The following is a 19,643-nucleotide window of genomic DNA, read 5'->3' as shown; positions in this document are numbered from 1 at the left end:
CAATTTAACGTCTAAACCCAACGTCTAGCTGACGTCAAAACCCAACGTCTATTTGACGTCTAAACCGAACGTTTATCTGACATCAAAACCCAACGTCAATATGACGTCAAAACCCAACATCAATCTTACGTGAAACACCAACGTCAATCTGACGTCAAAACCCAACGTCAATTTGATGTCTAAACCCAACGTTTATCTGACATCAAAACCCAACGTCAATCTGACGTCAAAACCCAACATCAATCTTACGTGAAACACCAACGTCAATCTGACGTCTAAACCCAATGTCAATCTGACGTCAAAACCCAACATCAATCTGATGGCAAAACCCAACGTTAATTTGCCGTCAAAACCCAATGTCAATATTACGTCAAAACCCAACTTCAAAACTCAGTGTCAGTCTGATGGCAAAACCCAATGTTAATTTGACGTCAACACCCAATCTCAATCTGACGTCAAAACCCAACGTCAATCTGACGTCAAAACCCAACGTCTATCTGGCATCAAAACCCAACATCAATCTGACGTCAAACCCAACGTCAATCTGACATCGAAACCCAATATCAACACAACGTCATGCTAACATAAACACAAGACGTCAGCCTGACGTCAAAACACAATATCAATCTGATGCCACAACCCAACATTAATCGGACATTAAAACCTAACGTCATGTTGATGTTATAACCCAACGTCGGACTGACGTCAAAACCCAACGTCAATCTAAAGTCACAACCAGACGTCAGTCTGAAATCAAAACCCAACGTCGGATTGATGTCAAAATCAATCTTTCTTTGATCATAACTTTGGCTTTATTCACTGTTTTACATTGCCTTGGAGTTGTTCAGCTCTCTTTTAGTTTTTGTGATGTGTTATCCTAGTGTTACAGTATATCTGTTATGTGCATTAAGTATATTGTGTAAAATGTGTATATTTAATATGTATTTAATGGCTGCAGTTATTTATAATTGGCTTTTGTTATTATACCACGGTCGTGGTGTTATTTTAGTGATTGTAATGTATTATAAGTTGAGATGCGTATGGAGGATGGCATATCGAAGGAATTGGTCTTTTTTAAAAGCCAATAGTGTGGTACACATTTAACCAACTAAATGTTTTCATTTTCCACAGCCCTAACCATTGGTTTTACAAGTAAATGACTTGTGTAATTGTTTTATTGCATGCATGTCAATTCCATTGCACAGTTCCATGTGGTGAAATTAATGAGGTGTTAGTTTTTTTACAGATTTAAATACAGCCATGTGAGCCTCACAACCTCGTCAGGCAATTAAAATAAGTTGGCTATTCATGATCCATTAATCTTAAATTAGTCTGACTCAAAAACTAACAGGAACAGGCTTTTTACTGAGCGTCACATGAACAAAATGGAAGACAGGTCTCATTGCATCCGCTTGTCGAGGAAGTGTTAACAGCCATGTAAACCTCACAGCCTTGTCAGACAATTAAAATAAGTTGGCTAATCATGATCCATTAATCTTAAATTAGTCTGACTCAAAAACTAACAGAAATAGCCTGTATACCGAGCGTCATATGAACAAAATAGAGGAGACAGGTCTCATTGCATCCGCTTGTCGAGAAAGTGTTAACAGTAGCTAGTTGTTGTTTTTTTAATGTAAGAAAGAAATGATTTGAGCTTTGGATGCATAAAAATTTGTGTGACTCACCGAATGAGACACGCTGACCGAAAGTGATATATTTTAGTGTGTTCCAATTAAAACATTGTGTGCAAGGTGAAAATTATCAATCCTTTTTTTGTTTAACTTTATCAGTAACACTTAAATCCTTTAAAACTATTGATTACTGATAGGTAAATTATTAACTATAAATATATTCATAGATTAAAGGCTTTTGCGCTGTAATGAGCTTCTCTTCCATGTTGACGGACTTACGATTAAACTGAAATTTAATTATGACTGCCACTAGGGGGCGAACTCCCACAGTCGCATCTGAATGTAGTGTACAATAGAAAGGTGGTTTAGCCTATATATCTTAAAAATATATAAAAAACAGGAATGTTATTTTAGCTGAGAAGATTAGCTATATGTTGTGAATACTTCAAAGGTAGCATTTTATGAAAGTTAAACAAAAGATGTTTAGGAGCTCTGCATAGTGCTATACAAAAATTGTTATCAAAAATAAAAGTTGATTATTTACACCTGCACTTTTATGTGCAGTGTTCATAGTTGAACTATTAAAATTTGGCTCAATGTTAAATTGCTTTTTAAAATATATAAATAGGTAATTATTCAGTAATTAAATTCAGTAATTAAAAGATAAAATACTAGATAAGAAAGTGTGCATATATTTTTTAAAATGCATGTTTTTAATATATATCCTATAACAAAAAGTAACAGAAATAACATAAGTTATAACGAATATATATATATAAATATATTAGGTAAAAATAGGGGTAAATATTTGGCATGCATCATATTTACAATTTTAAAATCTGGCCCTCGAAGAAGAGTCGCTGAAGACCCCTGTTCTATGGCATCACTAGAACCCTTTCAGCACCTTTGTTTTTAAGTGTGTAGTCTTGTATGGGACAGAGATGGGAAACTAGACTGGTCTTGCATTAGTTGGAGCAGATGCTAATATAATTCAGATTGCTGGAGGGCAGATGTGACGATGAGCGGTCCGTTAATTACAGAACAGAGACATAAACAGGATTTCTGTCAAGTTGTGATTTACGTGCTCCACTCCCATGTCTTAATGTAGGTACATGATGAACTGTCTGTATTGACCAACACAACAATGTTGTTGATAGGGAAGACACAGATAATTAAAATCAAATCATATATGCGTCACCATTGTAAATGTTGAAAAATAAACAAATTAAAAAGTGCACTATCAGGACAAATAGTTAAAAATGGTCCTTAGCTGTCACTGGGGCAATAGCCTTTCAAAAAGTACATATTAGTACCTCAAAAGTACATATTGATACCAAATGTATACATATCTGTATCTAAATGGTACATATTATGATCTTTTTAAGGGTATGTGCTTGACAGTGTACAGTATGATATTTAAAAGTAGTTTTTGATGAGAAAAGTTTACTTTTTAGAATTGTTATATTTGTAATATTGTAAGTTAATAATTTTATATAAAAAATCATATGTACCCTACTTAATAAATTATACAAAAAAAATTTTATTAAAATAAATTAAGAATTATTCAGCAATTCAGCACAATTCTGTTGTAATGCTTTGATTGTAACAATATAGCTGTAAACAATTTGCGATTCATAACAGCGATGCTTCTGAGTCTGGAGAGTAATTGATTTAGTTATCTGTATTTTGTATCTCAAGGCCTGAACTTTGAATGCTACCACTGTGACAAATATAAATTAGTTTATTGTCTACAAGATTCATATCTGCCAATTACCTACTTTGTTTTTTTGAAAGTAACTTTGCTGTTTGTTGTGTGACCGTGGAACTTCTGAGGACAACTGAAAGATACACTTTAATTAACCATATTAAACTACTTAGCAAGTCAATTCATGTTTATGTTTTTGAACGAGATTCGTTAGATGTGTCTAATGCTAAATGTGACCCTGTCTGTGCAACCCTGTATCACAAAATTATGTACCAATAGTCACGTAAATTTTTTATTCTTTTCCATGACACTGTAACATTTTTCCTCGTTTTTACATGACCGTATCACGCATTTCTGTTTACGTGTCATTGTCACGTATTAGTTACTCAAATGCTATTCCTATTTTCAAACCATTTTCGCTACGGTTAAGGGTTAGATTTGGTGTTTGCGTTAGGATGTCATTTTAAGTATTGGTTTATACTATATTTTAGGGGTGTGCATTGGCACTGCCCTCACAATTCGATTCAATTACGATTCAACAGGTAACGATTCAATTCAATTTGATTTTACGATGCATTGTGATGCATCAGAATTCTACTGTACACAACAAGGCAAGTGCAACTATTCTCAACAAAAAGAGAAACTTAGCAGCTTTAAGACAATGACAATTATATACCTGAGATGAGAATTTACACACAGCGTAAGTCTTGTTTAGTTTCCCATTAACTTCGTAGAATCCGAAAAGTGCCCATATGTCCACTTTCCATGGAAAAGGGTGCGTTTTTATTTACCCGTCTATCACTGTCATCTCTCTCCGCCTCAGCCATCTTGATTGTTGTTGTTACGCCCCCGGACGTAATTGAAACTTCACAACTTTATTGTCCACTCGAGGCCAGAAAATAAATAAATCAATTATGGCACTTTGCTGCATCAATGCTGAATCGTGCATGCGCGCATTGCGATGCATTGCCGAATCGATTATTGTTGACACCCCTACTATTTTTTCTGATTTTTAAACCATTGTCGCCTGGCATTAGGGTTAGAGTTGGGTTTCTGTAACGATGTCATTTTATGTAAATCTAACCCTAAACCGAAGCGACAATGGTAAGAAAATAGGACAAAACAGTTAAATAACAAATACGTGACAGTGACACGTAAAGAAATGCATGATACGGTCATGTAAAAACGTGGAAAAACGTGAAAGTGTAACGGAAATGAATCAAAAATGTATGTGACTACAGGTACATAATTTCGTTATATTGAGTTGGTTTGTAAAAACCAGGCTAAAGTATCGAAATCAGATTCTGAGATGACGAGCATTAATAGCAACCTTGAAAAATGTTCTGGGGCACTATTGACTTCCATAGTACTTTTTCAGAAGTCTATGGAAGTCAATGGTGCCCCTGATCTGCTTGGCTACAAACATTTTCAAAACATCTTAATTTGTGTTCATAACAAAGAAATGTATACAGGTTTCAAACAACTTTACACCGACTAAATGATGACAAAATTTTCATTTTTGGGTTAACTATCCCAATACTAATTTTGACTAACAAAGATAAATTTGGGTTGTCAGTGAAAGTCCAATAGGCGACGTCTAACCATAGCCCAAGAATAGATAATGTGTAAAAAAAGAAAGCAAACACCTTGAACACCTGTTGACTTTGCTTTCATGATGGAATATAGTACTTCTCCAAGTTATTTTGGCAAAAACCGCATGTAACCAAATTCAAGGTTATTTAGGGTAAAAGTGGGTTACTTATAGCTGGACAATAGACCCCTTCAAGGTTTGTAAACATTGAATGACTATCGGGTGCGCGCGCAGCATGGGGTCAAACTGTTCATACCATCCAGGCTTTATAATGTAATCTAACAGGGCTGAAAAATGATGACTTACCTGAAATAAAGTGAGCACTACAAACACAAGCCTCTTTGATATTTGCATTGTCCCAGTCTGCAGGTTTAATTGCTTGCAGCCACAGATGTTGTATTTTTTTTGTTTTTGAGATTCTGCATGAATCGCGAAAACTTAACGGAAGACCTGGTGCGATTTTCAAAGCCCACGACGCAACTAGGCATTTTCGAACGATACCAAATAATACGCAACTCAATCTGCTGTAATGACTTTTCTGACCCCGACATGCGCAGTGGGAACCGCCTGTGACGTGAACCGTGAAGGGGTCTATACTGGTTTTATAGTTAGCTGTCATTTTACTGTCTTGCCTTACTGGGTTGGAGTCTCATGACAGGTTGTGTCTGAGTTTTGTGAGGTTGTGATTGGGTGTGTTCACGACTATCAGTGCGTGTGTTCAGTGGGGGCTACTTTCCAAGTCCATTGACCACTTTCCCTTAAAAGTTTTAAAGTCTATAAAAGTAAATATCTTTCTGTTTGAAAAAAATTGGCATTGGTCCTGAAGCACATTATGTCTGTCAGAATTCAATAAACCTTTGCTGGGCATTGTTATAAAAACTCTCAGCCATCATTACCCAATGGACCTTTGAAACACTTTGGCACAATATACAGACTCTCTTTTAATAAAATTAAAACTTTTGCAACCTAGAAGTTGCTGTGACATGAATACAGAGGTCGGGCATCTGAGAACGGGAAATTATTGTTGCATGGATCATTTAAAACTATAAAATGCAAATTTGCTTAACTTATCAAACCTGTCTGTTTGGCAAGCTGAGAAAAGGCAGTAAAATATACACTAATCACTTTACTAAATGAAATCCTTTCATATTATGATCATGCATTCACAGGTATCAGTTTAATAAAGTGTTTCTTATATTGAAATCAAGATTTATTTCTTAAAAATAAAACTGCTACAAAAGGTTATTTACAGCAATTCCATAAAAAACAATTTGTTCCACCAAAAATGTCACATTCAGTGAAAGTTTCTTCAATTTCTTGTCTTTTTTATGGTTTAAAAAATGCACAATTCGTAGAAATGAATAAAAACTAGTCTGGAATATAAAACTCAGCAAAAATGAGACTCAGCCGCCCCCTTATGGATTGTTTCATGCAACAATTTTCCAACTTTCATACGTGCCTATAGAATGAAAAGCAAATAACTTTCTATAACCCTTTCTATAAACATCTCTGTCTAGCAAGTTTAGTCAAAGGCCAGCCGGCAGACATCCAAAAATGGCAACTGTTTCACCTTTTACTCACCCTGATGTCTTCTGAAACCAGTCTGACTTCCGGTCCTCTCTAGAGTCATGAAGCTAGAATGCAGAATGATAGCATTACATATACAAACAGTTTGCAAGCTCATTTATATACAGTACTGAATGGTAACCACGGCTGTCAAACAGGATTTTCAAGGCCTTTCCAGTGAATAATGACTCAATTATTTTATATCTTAACATCTACAGAATGCATTTGGTAACAACTTTTGTTCAAATTACCATACATATTTGTCAAGATCGTTTTCTTTGGGAATTGAACCCTTAAACTTAGTCTACTGTAGCACCATCCTTACCAAGACAACTCCAGAAACACTGTTGGGTCGCTTAAAAGTTTTAGTTAACAATTCAAATACAATACTTTTTTGGTTAACTGCCCCTGCTCCCACACTTTTACAACTGTATTTAAACCAGAAGGACATGACAATTACGAAACAGGACACTTAGGAAACTTTATTATTACATTAATGTGACTGATCAGTGCCTGCATGTCATTTAGCAAACACATCTAAATGACTTACGCTTCATCATCAGAAAAGTAGGCCATTAAAACAACACACACCCTTCATCTCCCGAAATACCTGAGCAAGGAAATGGTTACCCAGAAACACTTCACATGATTCATGCCAAACATTTTCCAGGAATACTCAATGAGATTATGGCAAAAGTCTGTAGAAATACATCTAGATACAGAAAATGGTGGAATCAACATATTTCTGTAAATAGCCTACTGATAAATAGTTTTCCATGTCAGTGTATAAACAAGTGAAGAGGAAGTGTGGATAAAGAAGGCTACTATGTTGTGGTATTTTTACACATTGACTTTTGATATTCTTTAAACAAATGTTGAAAGCCTTGTGTGACTTCTGCATTTTATACCCTACTGACTGTTTGCCAGTAACTTACTATAGATTAAAATGTATGTTACTTACTGGCAACAGTTTGTTCAAAGTTAAATGAACATTAAACATGAACAAGTCTTTATCTTTACAGAATAAACTATAAAATAACGGCCTCATGCAAAGCATTCCGGGAATCAAATCTGAAGGAACAAACAAAAAAAGGTTGAAGGGGATTTCTGGTTCCCAGAATGCTTTGCACGAGGCCGTTATTTTATATAGTTTAATGTTCATTTAAATTCATTTTTAAAATCAAAAGCTTTAATTGTTAAAGGGACATTCCACTTTTTTGAAAATATGCTCATTTTCCAGCTCCCCCTGAGTTAAACATTTGATTCTTATCGTTTTGAAATCCTTTCAGCTGATCTACGGGTCTGGTGCTAGCACTTTTAGCATTGCTTAGCACAATCCATTGAATCTGATTAGACCATTAGCATCGTGCTAAAAAATAACCAAAGAGTTTCGATATTTTCCTATTTAAAACTTGACTATTCTGCAGTTACATCGTGTACTAAGACAGACAGAATCTGTGATTTTCTAGGCAGATATGGTTGGGACTATATCTCACACTGCCCGAAAATAGTCCCCTTGGTTACTTTCAATGGCAGGGGACTATTTCCGGGCAGTGCGTAAAACGCCTGCTGCAGCCATGTTACATCAGCAAAGTCCTTGATTATTACGCCAGAATGAGAGTATATTTCCTAGCCATATTTGCCTAGAAAATCGCATCTTTTAATTTTCTGTCGGACGTCTTAGTACAATGTAACTACAGAAGATTCAAGTTTTAAATAGGAAAAATATTGAAACTCTTTGGTTATTTTTAGCATGATGCTAATGGTCTAATCAGATTCAATTGATTGTGCTAAGCTAGGCTAAAAGTGCTAGCGCCAGACCTGGAGATCAGCTAAATGGTTTCCAAAACGGTAAGAATGAAATGTTTAACTCAAGGGGAGCTGGAAAATGAGCATATTTTATCAAAGAAAGTGGAATGTCCCTTTAACATTAGTTAATGCACCATGAACTAACATGAATGACTGTATTGACATTAACAAGATTTAATAAATAGTGAAAAACTATATTGTTCATGTATGTTCACAACCGTATTGTAAAGTGATACCATAATTGTTATATAACGATCAAGTTGCGTCATTTTCGACATCGTGTATTATTTAATTTGCTTTATCACATCATCCTCTTCATAACTTACTTTCATGTTTGTTTAGTTGTAACTTAAACGTCATTGCTTGTATTTGGCGAAACTTGCGATTACACACATACACAGACACGCCTTCTGCTTTGTAATTGCAGTGAATGTCGTAATAGTGACGTGTTGTTACCTTAGTTTCAGAGGAGTATTTGACTGCTGAAGCATCGCTTCTGCTTACATTGTCAGCTCATGATGTTCTGGACTGCTGCTCTTCTGCTGTTGGGACTCGTTGTTTTGTTGGTGTACTCGAGACGCAGAAGGTGAGTTTACAGTATCTGACAGAGTAATTCTTTTACCTCAGATTTAATCTGTGATGCATTCAGCTGTCAGCACCTTTACGATCTGTCATTATTAGCATATATAAACTCTCTTTGCGTTTGATGAAAGTGGCTGCAGGATAGTTTAAAAACTTTTTAAGTTCTTTATGACAACGTAAGAAGTGCTAAAGCTTGCAGTTTAACTTTCATGTTAAATTTCAGGATAAAAAATAACGTGGTTGGGTGACAATAATTTAGTATTTAGTATATATATATTTTTTAATGACAGCAGGACAGCGATCTTCTGTGTTACATGGTCTCATCTCACAACATAGTTAAGAAGGTCGCACCTTTATTTGACACCGCCAGGTTTGCAGGTGAGACCTAAAGAGAAAAGTTAAAGCCATGCAAATGAATTCTGACTGGAAAAAGTTGAATCCCGGCCATTTTAGGCGATTTAGAAGCCAGGACGCATTTTTTAGGTCTAAAAAGTGGGCATGTCATCCCCTAAAAATGTGATCAAACTTTACAAAGTTCCGTTTGTTACATAAACTAACAATGAGCAATTTTTTACAGCATTTATGAGTTCATTTTTAACATTTAATACACACATGGTTAAAATACTGCAGTATACTTTAGTCTTTACTACAGTAAACGTCCTAGATATACTGTAGGGTTTTGAACTTACTGTGTACAAGTGTATTTACTACAGATTATCAGTTTACTAGTTAATACTACTACATGCTGTATACATTAATAAAGCCTAAAGGCTACTATACACAGGGCTGGAAATGGGTTGGGGGTATAACTTGTGAGATGGCTTTAAAATAACAAAACTTTTTTATGTTTCCTCCTCAGCATGTTTTCTTGAGTATTTATTATGTCACACAAACTTTTTAACAATTTATAAATTTGTCCTCAGGTTAAAGAAACATTTTGTAGTGTAAAAATGTTGACATTTAGTTAACAGATATTTAAAAAAAAAAAAAATGCAAAAAATCTGAAATGAAACTGAATGGCACAGAAAAAGTTATTAGTCAGTACCTGAATTACTGAAATGCCTTATCATCACATTCACAAATGTAATTTTAGTCATTTTTCGCTGGGTTTTTTTTTTTTAGAAAAATCTCCACTTCTTAAAAACTCCACTTCTTTAGTTAACAATTGCAAAATCACTAAAGATGCAATTGTTATTTTGCAAAAATTGCAACCCATCTAAACCTGTCATGACAAATGAGATATCTGAGTGATACATTAAAACAATAAACGAGTAGTCCCGGTCAATACCCGGATGAGTGTCGTGTTATCAAATTTAGTGGGACAACAGGCCTCACTTATGTGTGTAACTCAACAATTGCTAACAGTGCTTATATATTTTTCAGCCGAAGAAATGAACCTCCTCTTGACAACGGTGTAATCCCATGGCTTGGCCATGCACTTGAGTTTGGAAAAGATGCTGCTAAATTCCTGACACGGATGAAACAGAAACATGGAGACATATTTACAGTAAGATCATAAATACAATAATACATTAATAGTCTCAAAAGTCGATGTTGAAACACTTCAAAAGGTCTGACACCTCAAGACATGTGTCGTCTCAGAGATATTCGTTAAAAACAAAAAAATGTCCTCTACCCAGGAGTGAAATTTGACACTTAATATAAAGTTGCAGACTGTTGTGTGATCCTTATCTATAGTTACTTTTTTTAGTTTGTTTAATAGCTTCTGTTAGTTACCATGAATAATATGTTTATGTGTGTTAACAGGTTCATGTGGCTGGAAAATACGTCACTGTGCTGTTGGACTCAAACAGTTATAATACTGTCCTGTCAGACGACGTCTCTCTGGACGCCACCGGCTACGCTAAGCTCCTGATGAAGAAGATCTTCGACCTTGATCTGCCCAATCACAGCCCAGAGTCTGAAAGGAGGAGAGCACAAATGTATTATTTTGATCATGTTAAACCTTCAGTTTTTATTTGTGTTTCCATTCATTATGGCTGTATATATGAATCGTGTTTTTGTGTGTGTTCACTAGACATTTTCAGGGGACCGGTCTAACCAAACTGCGCACCTCAATGCACAGCAACCTCCAGTCGCTCTTGACCTCTTCAGAAACAGGCCTTAGTACACCTGAGTGGAACAAAGATGGACTCTTTCATTTTTGTTACAGCCTGCTGTTCAAGTATGCCAACTTTATCCCTTTTTATTTTCCTACAACACTGTCATTTAAAAAAAAATATTAATATAGTAACAGAAATCACTGTACTGTATTTACATTACATATAGACATTAGGCAAACAATTATATTTGTGCATTGCAAAATATACATTTTATCAGTATGTCTGTTCCCCGGGTATCAAACCCGTGGCCTTCTGTTCTTTTAACTGTTTTATCCAAAGTCCAGTAATGCTGTCCCGGCTCATTAATAATGCTAGATTTGTCATTTAATCTGTACACCATTGGCGTAGTGGGGATAAGGGGTAGGTAACCCCCCAAATAGTCAAAACTAGCAATTGTAATCCATCCAATATTTATGCAAAGATTATTCAAACAAAGAAGGCTCACGTACAGTTGTTCAAGGCAAATCTCCCTTGCTATATACTTAAGGGCTCAGTGGTACCGCATTGCATTAACAGTGCAAAAGGTCATGGGAACACGTACTGATAAAATGGGTATACTTAATATTTAATGCACAGTAATTTGCTTTGGATAAAAGTGTCTGCCAAATGCATAAATGTGAATGTTATCTAGAATCTGAGGCTGTCCCACCCAAAAGCTGGCACTATAATAATCCCTCGATGACTCAATAATGTGCGCACGTAGCAGAACTTGTTGCATCTCCACAAGGTGCAGATCCTCGCCGGTCACCAGTAAAGTTTGGTATTTGCGAGTCAGCCTGTTAAACTAAAAACAGACCTTGTTTTGTCAAGAAAAACCTGATTAAGTGCACAGGATTTCCAACTGAAAACATGTTATCATTTTCAGTCTTAAATTTCATGTAAATACTCACTTCTCGTTTTCTGTCTGTCTGTTTTTGTCCGCAGGGCTGCTTATCTCACTGTTTTTGGCACAGAGAACAATAGTGAAGAACTGACAGAAATTTACGAGGAGTTCCGCCGGTTTGACAAGCTTTTGCCTAAACTAGCAAGAGGCACCCAGAGCAAAGGTAATGCAGGTTCATTTGTGGTCACTTGTTTTTAGTCTTGTTTAGTCATCTTTTTTAACTAACCTGCATGCATTCATTAGAGGAAACAAAAGTGGCAAATTCGGCACGGCAGAGGCTTTGGGAAATCTTAACTCCATCCAGCATAAAAGGAGATGCAAAGCAGGAGTCGTGGTTGCAGAGTTACATACGTCATCTTCAGGATGAAGGCCTGGACACTGAGACTCAGAGGAAAGCCATGCTACTTCAGCTATGGGTCACACAAGGAAGTCCCTGCCTTTTTACATTTATTTAAATTTATATTTCATCTAAAGCGACTTACAGTGAATTGCAAGGTATACATTTTATCGTTGTGTTTAACTTTGGACGGAAGGGTCCGAGCACTACTTGAAGGGGTGTTCATAAGACTGACATGACACCTTCATAATCATGAAATGACGTGTCATGAACATGAAGGAGATTTTATGCGCATTTATGACAACTGTCATTAAGTGTCATTTGCGCAATTATGTCATTTTTAATGCATTTTTAATGTTTGAGATGTCTTTGACAGCTAGACATAAACCAATACATCAAAACGTCATAAATTTAACATGACATAGGAGAATAATTATAAAACTTAAGGAACTAACTAGCTTTATGGGTTAACATTACATTAAACTGTCATTTAAATGTAATTAAGTGTTAATACTCTGTCAAATAGTTTTTAACAGCATCATGAATATTTTTCTTGACCTCAACTACAGTGGTACAAATTGAACTTGTCATTAAAATGTCATTAAGTGTATTAAGTGTTAATAATTGTCAAATAATTTTAAATACCATAACAAAATGCAACAGAGAAATCAAAAGATTATGTTTACATATCTGTATTTCACTGTAAAAAATGATGTCAAATCAACATTTATTTTTATGTTACTTTAACTATAATGCTGCGTTCACACCAGCCCCGTTTGAGGCGTCAAATTCGCGTCTACCGCATCTAGTTTGCTGCTTAAAAATTTTGAGTTTACTCGCTTCATTCGCGTGTGAAAGCTGCGCGTGAAATTCTAGTCATCGAGACATTTGTGCGGAAATTCGTGTCATGGGAGAGGCCTCTGCGACTTCGCTCGCTTCCTGTAATCACGTCACTACTAGAGTAAGCTCCTGATTGGTTAACGCGATGCGTTTCTCCGTCAAAGTAAAAAAAAATTCAGACGCGTGAATGAGGCGGAATCGCGTCTACTGTGCTGCGCTTCACGCCTCATTCACGCCGCAAGACCTCCAGACGCACGTCAAGGCATCTTCACATTGACTTAACATTGAAATCACTCGCGCTTGACGCCTATACCGTGGCTGGTGTGAACGCAGCATAAGACTTTTTTGTTTTTGTCAAAAAATGGTCCCTAGCTGAGGCACTACCCTTTCAAAAAGTACGCCTTTGCACCTTTAGAGTTCATATTAGTAGCTCAGAGGTACCAAAGAGTTCATATTAGTCCCTTAAAGGTACATATTGGTACCAAATGTATACATATCAGTATCTATATGGTACATATTCACTGTAAAAATTATGTCAATTCAACATTAAAATTAAGTTGAACAATTTCAACGTGATTTTATAAGTTCTATCAACTTGTCACAAATCAAAACTCAGAATAGTAGGTTGAAGTGACTTGCAAAACCAAGTTGTTTTAATAGTGCATTTTTACAGTGTTAGTACCTTTTAAAGGGTACCTTTTATATTTTTTTTATATTTTTTTGACAGTGTGCCAAGAACAAAAACGACTTCTAAAAATGACAAAAAAGTACTATAATAAAAAGACACAATGATAAAATGTATACATATATAAATATAATATAATGTAAAAAATAATATATAAATAACCATTAAGTTTATATGGAAAAGAGACACTAGAACATTATGCCTTAAATGTGGGAAAAAATAATACAGGGTTTGAAAGACATAAACTTCACCTTTAGGGATCCCTTTCCTCTGATTCCTTACATATTAATCACTTAAAACCAGTACTTGACGTTCTGGTGACACATTAATACCTTAAGGTTGCTATAGGGATAAACTGTTTTGTGCTGGTTGAAATATTAGCATAAACTACAGAGCCTGACAGTTCTGGAATGCACGAGTGTTTCATTCGCTCGAGTTCCTGTCACTTACAGAGTACACGAACAAAAGAAATCTTGACAAGCACACACCTGAGACATCACAGCCTGAGGCCAGTCTTCAAGTACACAATGTTTTCCACTGTAATTGAAGAAAAAAATAAAAGAAGTGGATTTAATCCAAACGATTTCTGTAGAATTAAATAACATACACTTAGAGGAACCAGGATTGGAGTCTTTAACACATCTTAAATATTACCTGTATTACCAGGTCATGAGTTCAAATCCCAGGCAACCCATATGGCAAAAAATATATATTTTCAAATATAATTTTAAATAGATTTAAAAATATATTGGCCAAAAAATATATGTGCTGAAATATATTTTGAAATATGTTTACAAAAATGTAATGTTCACCAATATATTTTATAAATAAATGTATTTTAAAGCTTTTATATTCTCATCACATTAGAAAAACATTATTTTCAGGTTTGAAAAAGTTAACATTAAATATATTTTATTTTATAAACTACAAAAATATACTTATAATTTAATTAACATACATATGCATTTTATACAAACTTAAATTTTGGTGAGAAAAAATATATTTTCTGCTCTATGGGTTGGAAAATTAGAAATGTATTTGTTGCCCCTGAAATACATTTAAAAAATGCTAATACATAAATGTTAAAACTAAATCTATTTTCAAATTCAAAAAATTTATATAGAATATTCCACATTCATTTAGCATATATTTAACACATATTTTTGGCCAGAGAAATATATTTTTGCAGTATAGGAAGTCACAGATTAAATGCACTGTTAATTGCTTTTGATTAAAGTATTTTTGACTAAAAATGACTGGGTTATTCTTGACCCATAATGCTGGGTTGTTTTAACCCAACTGCTGGGTTATTATACCCCATGGTTGCATGACAACAACCCAACATTGGGTCATTTTTAACCCAGCATGTGTTCGGTCCAATATTCACCCATTATGGGTCAAAAATAACTCAACCATTTTTAGAGTGTTATGTCATAGATCTATATTGGACATTTAATTTTTAAATTGTCAGTGGGCAGTGTTTCGATTTCACCACATGAGAGCAGTATAACTACAGTAAACACAAAAAGAAATGGCACTTATTAGTTCTGTACTGTATCTGTATTTCAACTAATATAACTGTTTAAATTGCTGGCATTCGACATGATAAATATCACAAAACATAGCTCAGCATATAGCAACAAAAGGTGAAGTGCGTAACATCTGAGCCACTAGTTTTAGCAAACAGACTTTAAAAATAAATCATGGTTTTCAAACACTCCCTGTCTCCCATTGGTTAAACAAACAGAGAGTCCCGCCTTAAACTCAAACAACTGGTCGAACCAATAATGTTTCTGTGTTGGGCTGGTCAAGATACTCAAACAAATCCAGCTATCTTCAAAGTATTTACAATCAATTTTTGGCAAAATCAACCTATGGTTGCTTGTATTAAGGTCTGAAAAGATAAAGTACAAAAGGACATTATCTTCAATGTAATAAATATTTCACAGTACCTATTGTGGTATTTCTAGTTTGAAAACATTATGTAAGACATTATGCCTAATTTGCAAGTAATTTAAGGTATGTTGATGTCCTCAGGGAAACGCTGGACCAGCGGCATTCTGGGTAGTGGGCTTCTTACTTACCCACCCTGAAGCTCTAAGGGCAGTGAGAGAGGAAATTAAAGCTGTACAGCATCTTCCTTCAGGAGAGAGACACACTCCAGTCTTTGGTAGGTGACATAAACATCTTATTTATATGCATATCATATTTAATTCTGCAAGAGATTTAATGCTGATTGCTGTTTTAAAAGATTTCCATATAATCTGTAAAAAATATCTGAAGTAATTTTTTGTTATTTACTTTTTTTACATAAAATCATCCTACATGTAAAGAACATTCTATGAAAATATAACCTTGATATCTTTAACTGAGTAAGGTCATGTCAAAGATGTTTAGGAAGTAATGACTCTGAAAACTTTGCTGCTCCTAAACTCATTGTTTTAATAAGATTTTACAGACAGGCATTTCAAGGTGCGATTTAAATTATAGTATCTTTATAAATTGTAAAAAAAACTGTATTTTTGCAGATAGTGTTCTTAAAGAGACACTGCGCCTAACTGCAGCCGCACTCATCACTAGAGAAGTGATGCGAGATACGAAGATTCGTTTAAGCAACGGTCAAGATTACCATCTCAGACAGGGCGACCGGCTCTGTGTTTTTCCCTTCCTCAGCCCTCAGATGGACCCACAGATCCACCAACAGCCAGAGGTACAGATTTCAGACTAAACCAACCAAACATGCTTCATTATTTGAAAAAAGAAACATTTCAGAAGGGACAGTTCAACAAAAAATTAACATTTTGTCATGTCTTTCTTTGTTCTTCAGAAGCCAAATGCAGATTTAAAAAAAAGTGTGTGAGTGTTTAGGCAGTTTTTGGTGCCGATCACATTTTAAATGCTTTGGAATGCCTTTATTTAAAGAGACACAAAATATGCTCATTTTCCAGCTTCCTTAGAGTTGGACATTTGATTTTTGCAGTTTTGGAATCCATTCAGCTGATCTCCGGGTCTGGCGGGACCACTTTTAGCATAGCTTAGCATATTTAATCTGATTAGACCATTAGCGTCACGCTCAAAAATGACCAAAGAGTTTCGATATTTCTCCTATTTAAAACTTGACTCTTTTGTAGTTACATTGTGTACTAAGACCGACGGAAAATTTTAAGTTGCATTTTTTGGGCCGATATGGCTAGGAACTAAAACTATTTAAAACTTTAGTTTTAAATAGGACAAATATCAAAACTCTTTGGTCATTTTTGAGTGTGGTGCTGGTGGTCTGGTTGGATTCAGTGGATTATGCTAAGCTATGCTAAAAAGTGGTAGCGACAGACCTGGAGATCGGCTGAAGGGCTTCCGGAACGGGGGGGGTCAAATGTTTAACTCTAGGGTAGCTGGAAAATTAGCATATTTTCAAAAAAAAGTGGAATGTCCCTTTAAGTTACTTCAGGAAAGCTGCGTTTTTTTATATTGCTAGGGAACCACCGATGTACATCATGTAGTGCAGACCTTAGGGACCCTTGACGCGAGTCCAGGAGGGCGCACCGGAGTCTTTTTTTTTTGACAGACTCGAGCGTCACCTCGGAAATAGGAAGAGAAGTTGCCCATCAGTGTGAACTCCTCCCATCCATCGTCTGGTTGGTCTGATTGCCCTTTCGCAAGGACTTTTGGGTAGGTAAAGTGCGTGGAGTCTGCAGCAAGGTGGGCTTCGCCAAAGACTGCATCAAGGGTGCAAAGGGGGTGCTGATGAGCACACTTCGGAGTGTAAAAATGACAGACGGGACACCTTAAGGACTCGTAGACTAACCAAGCATGCACAATTTAAGGCAAAGAGACCGAATGTCCACACAAACTGCGGTGCCATTTGGGACAGGGCCATAATCTCCTAACATTCCACTCTTCTTTATAACGCCATTAAGTTTCGCATCTGTTTCTGTATAATAGCGACCTCTAGAGTGGTGAAAATCTACATATTGCAGCTTTAAAAGATATGACACAATGTTGAATGGAGATTAATTGAACACTTTTGGGTCATTTCCAAGCTTGAAGGCTTTTCTGATTACTATAGGAGTGGATGGTGACCAAGATAATCACTATCCACTAGCATAGTAAAAAAAAGAGAAACAACACTTTTTAAAATCTGCGTTTGGGTTCTGAAGAAGAACAAGAGACATTGGGGTTTTAAACGACATAGGATGAGTAAATAATGATAAAGTTTTCATTTTTCGGTGAACTTTTCCTTTAAAGGTGCAGTGTGTAATTTTAGAGGGATTTTTTGACAGAAATGCAAAATAATATACAAAACTATATTATCAGGGGTGTGTAAAGACTTTTCATAATGTGTTTATTACCTTCAAACGAGACCTTTTTATCTACATACACCGAGGGTCCCCTTACATGGAAGTCGCCATTTTGTGCACCCATTTTTCTACAGAAGCCCTTAACGGAATTTTTTTACTAAGTTGTCTCCAATGATGACATGTTTGGCTGATGGCTTCTCTATGCGTTTCAAAAGCGAGAGGTGAGCAGTGGACTAAGCCGTTGGTTGCAATTCGTAACCTCACCACTAGATGCCGCTAAAATTTACACACTGCACCTTTAAGCAAACAAACTGTCCAATAATGTCACATAAATATCACAGGTACCATAGCTGAAAAAAAATTAATGAAAGTGCTTTCTACACTGAACGTCACTGACATCCACCACTGTGTTCAAACTTGGATTACAGTCTAGCAAGATATCTGGGATTATCTATTAAAGTATTTTCATAGGCACACAATGGGAAACAGTGTTTATCATTGTCGGCAGTCACATTATAAACTAAAGCTCAAACCCTTAATGGGGTTCTGCATGCCAAAAGGCTGACATTGCACCCCATTGCATTTTGTATTGGCATTGTAAACTGAAAAACTGATTCAAGCTTTCAGCTCTGACAAACTGATTTATATTAAATTGATTAACAGCACAGCAAGATGCACAGCAAGTTCCTGAGCTGCAAGGAAGCAAACATTAGACGTGTCTCATAAACACATCACATTATCAAAACGTATTGTATATCAATGTCTCATGAATCATTGAGACAGCTACTGTAAATAACGTCAGAAGGTGTAAAGACACTTTAACAAATTGGTAAAAAATAATACTGTAGCCATGCAAATAGTATGAATAATAAAAAAAAATTCTATTCATGTTTCAGATGTTCATATTTGAACGCTTTCTTACTGAAAATAAGACGGAGAAAAAGGAATTCCTCAAGGAGGGAAGAAAAGTGAAGTATCCCATCATGCCATGGGGCACAGGAGAAAACATCTGTCCAGGACGCGATTTCGCAGTTAGTGCCATTAAAGAGTGAGTGTGAAACTATTCAGCATTTATGGTGCATACAAATGTATAGTTTATAAAAATAATAAACATTATTTTCTGACCTTTGTAGGTTTGTGTTCACAATCCTCACTCGATTTGACCTGGAATTGTGTGACAAGAACGCCGTCATGCCGTCCGTAGACACCAGCAGATATGGCTTTGGTATGCTACAACCAAGTGGAGATCTCAAGATTCGCTACAGAGCAAAATCTTAACAGCACTAATTTGATTAAAACTGTACATATAATGTTTTACTATGTTTTATCATGTTTGAATAATGTCATGATTATTTATTGCATTAATAAATACACTACTGTCACTTATTATGTCTCTCATGGACTGACGTTTTAATCCATTCGGATGCTTTTATCCAAATCACCTCACAGTGCATTCAAGCTATACATTTTTTATCAGTACTCTATGTGCATTCCCAGGGAGAATCCATGACCTTGGTGTTGCTAGTGTGCAAAAGACATCCAGTACATGATATATACATTAGCACAGTGTTTTCTGCTTTATAAAATGGTTCT

The 19,643-nt window shown here is 35.7% G+C and overlaps 1 protein-coding gene across 1 annotated transcript; it reads left to right on the top strand.

Annotated features, from left to right (window-relative positions):
* Nucleotides 1-8,220: 8,220 nt before the first annotated feature.
* ptgis (prostaglandin I2 (prostacyclin) synthase) lies at nucleotides 8,221-19,436 on the top strand. The gene is made up of 11 exons (XM_073870416.1): nucleotides 8,221-8,344; nucleotides 8,764-8,888; nucleotides 10,268-10,391; nucleotides 10,652-10,827; nucleotides 10,923-11,069; nucleotides 11,932-12,053; nucleotides 12,134-12,319; nucleotides 15,794-15,922; nucleotides 16,281-16,462; nucleotides 18,947-19,098; nucleotides 19,184-19,436. Exons 2-11 carry the CDS (start codon nucleotides 8,818-8,820, stop codon nucleotides 19,326-19,328), a joined length of 1,434 nt encoding a protein of 477 aa, XP_073726517.1. The 5' UTR covers nucleotides 8,221-8,344; nucleotides 8,764-8,817; the 3' UTR covers nucleotides 19,329-19,436.
* Nucleotides 19,437-19,643: the final 207 nt, after the last annotated feature.

The sequence above is a fragment of the Misgurnus anguillicaudatus genome, chromosome 8, assembly GCF_027580225.2.
Source record: "Misgurnus anguillicaudatus chromosome 8, ASM2758022v2, whole genome shotgun sequence".
In the NCBI taxonomy this organism is placed as follows: domain Eukaryota; kingdom Metazoa; phylum Chordata; class Actinopteri; order Cypriniformes; family Cobitidae; genus Misgurnus; species Misgurnus anguillicaudatus.
Note: the sequence above shows the minus strand (reverse complement) of the source record. Positions and strands in the feature narration are given on the sequence as shown.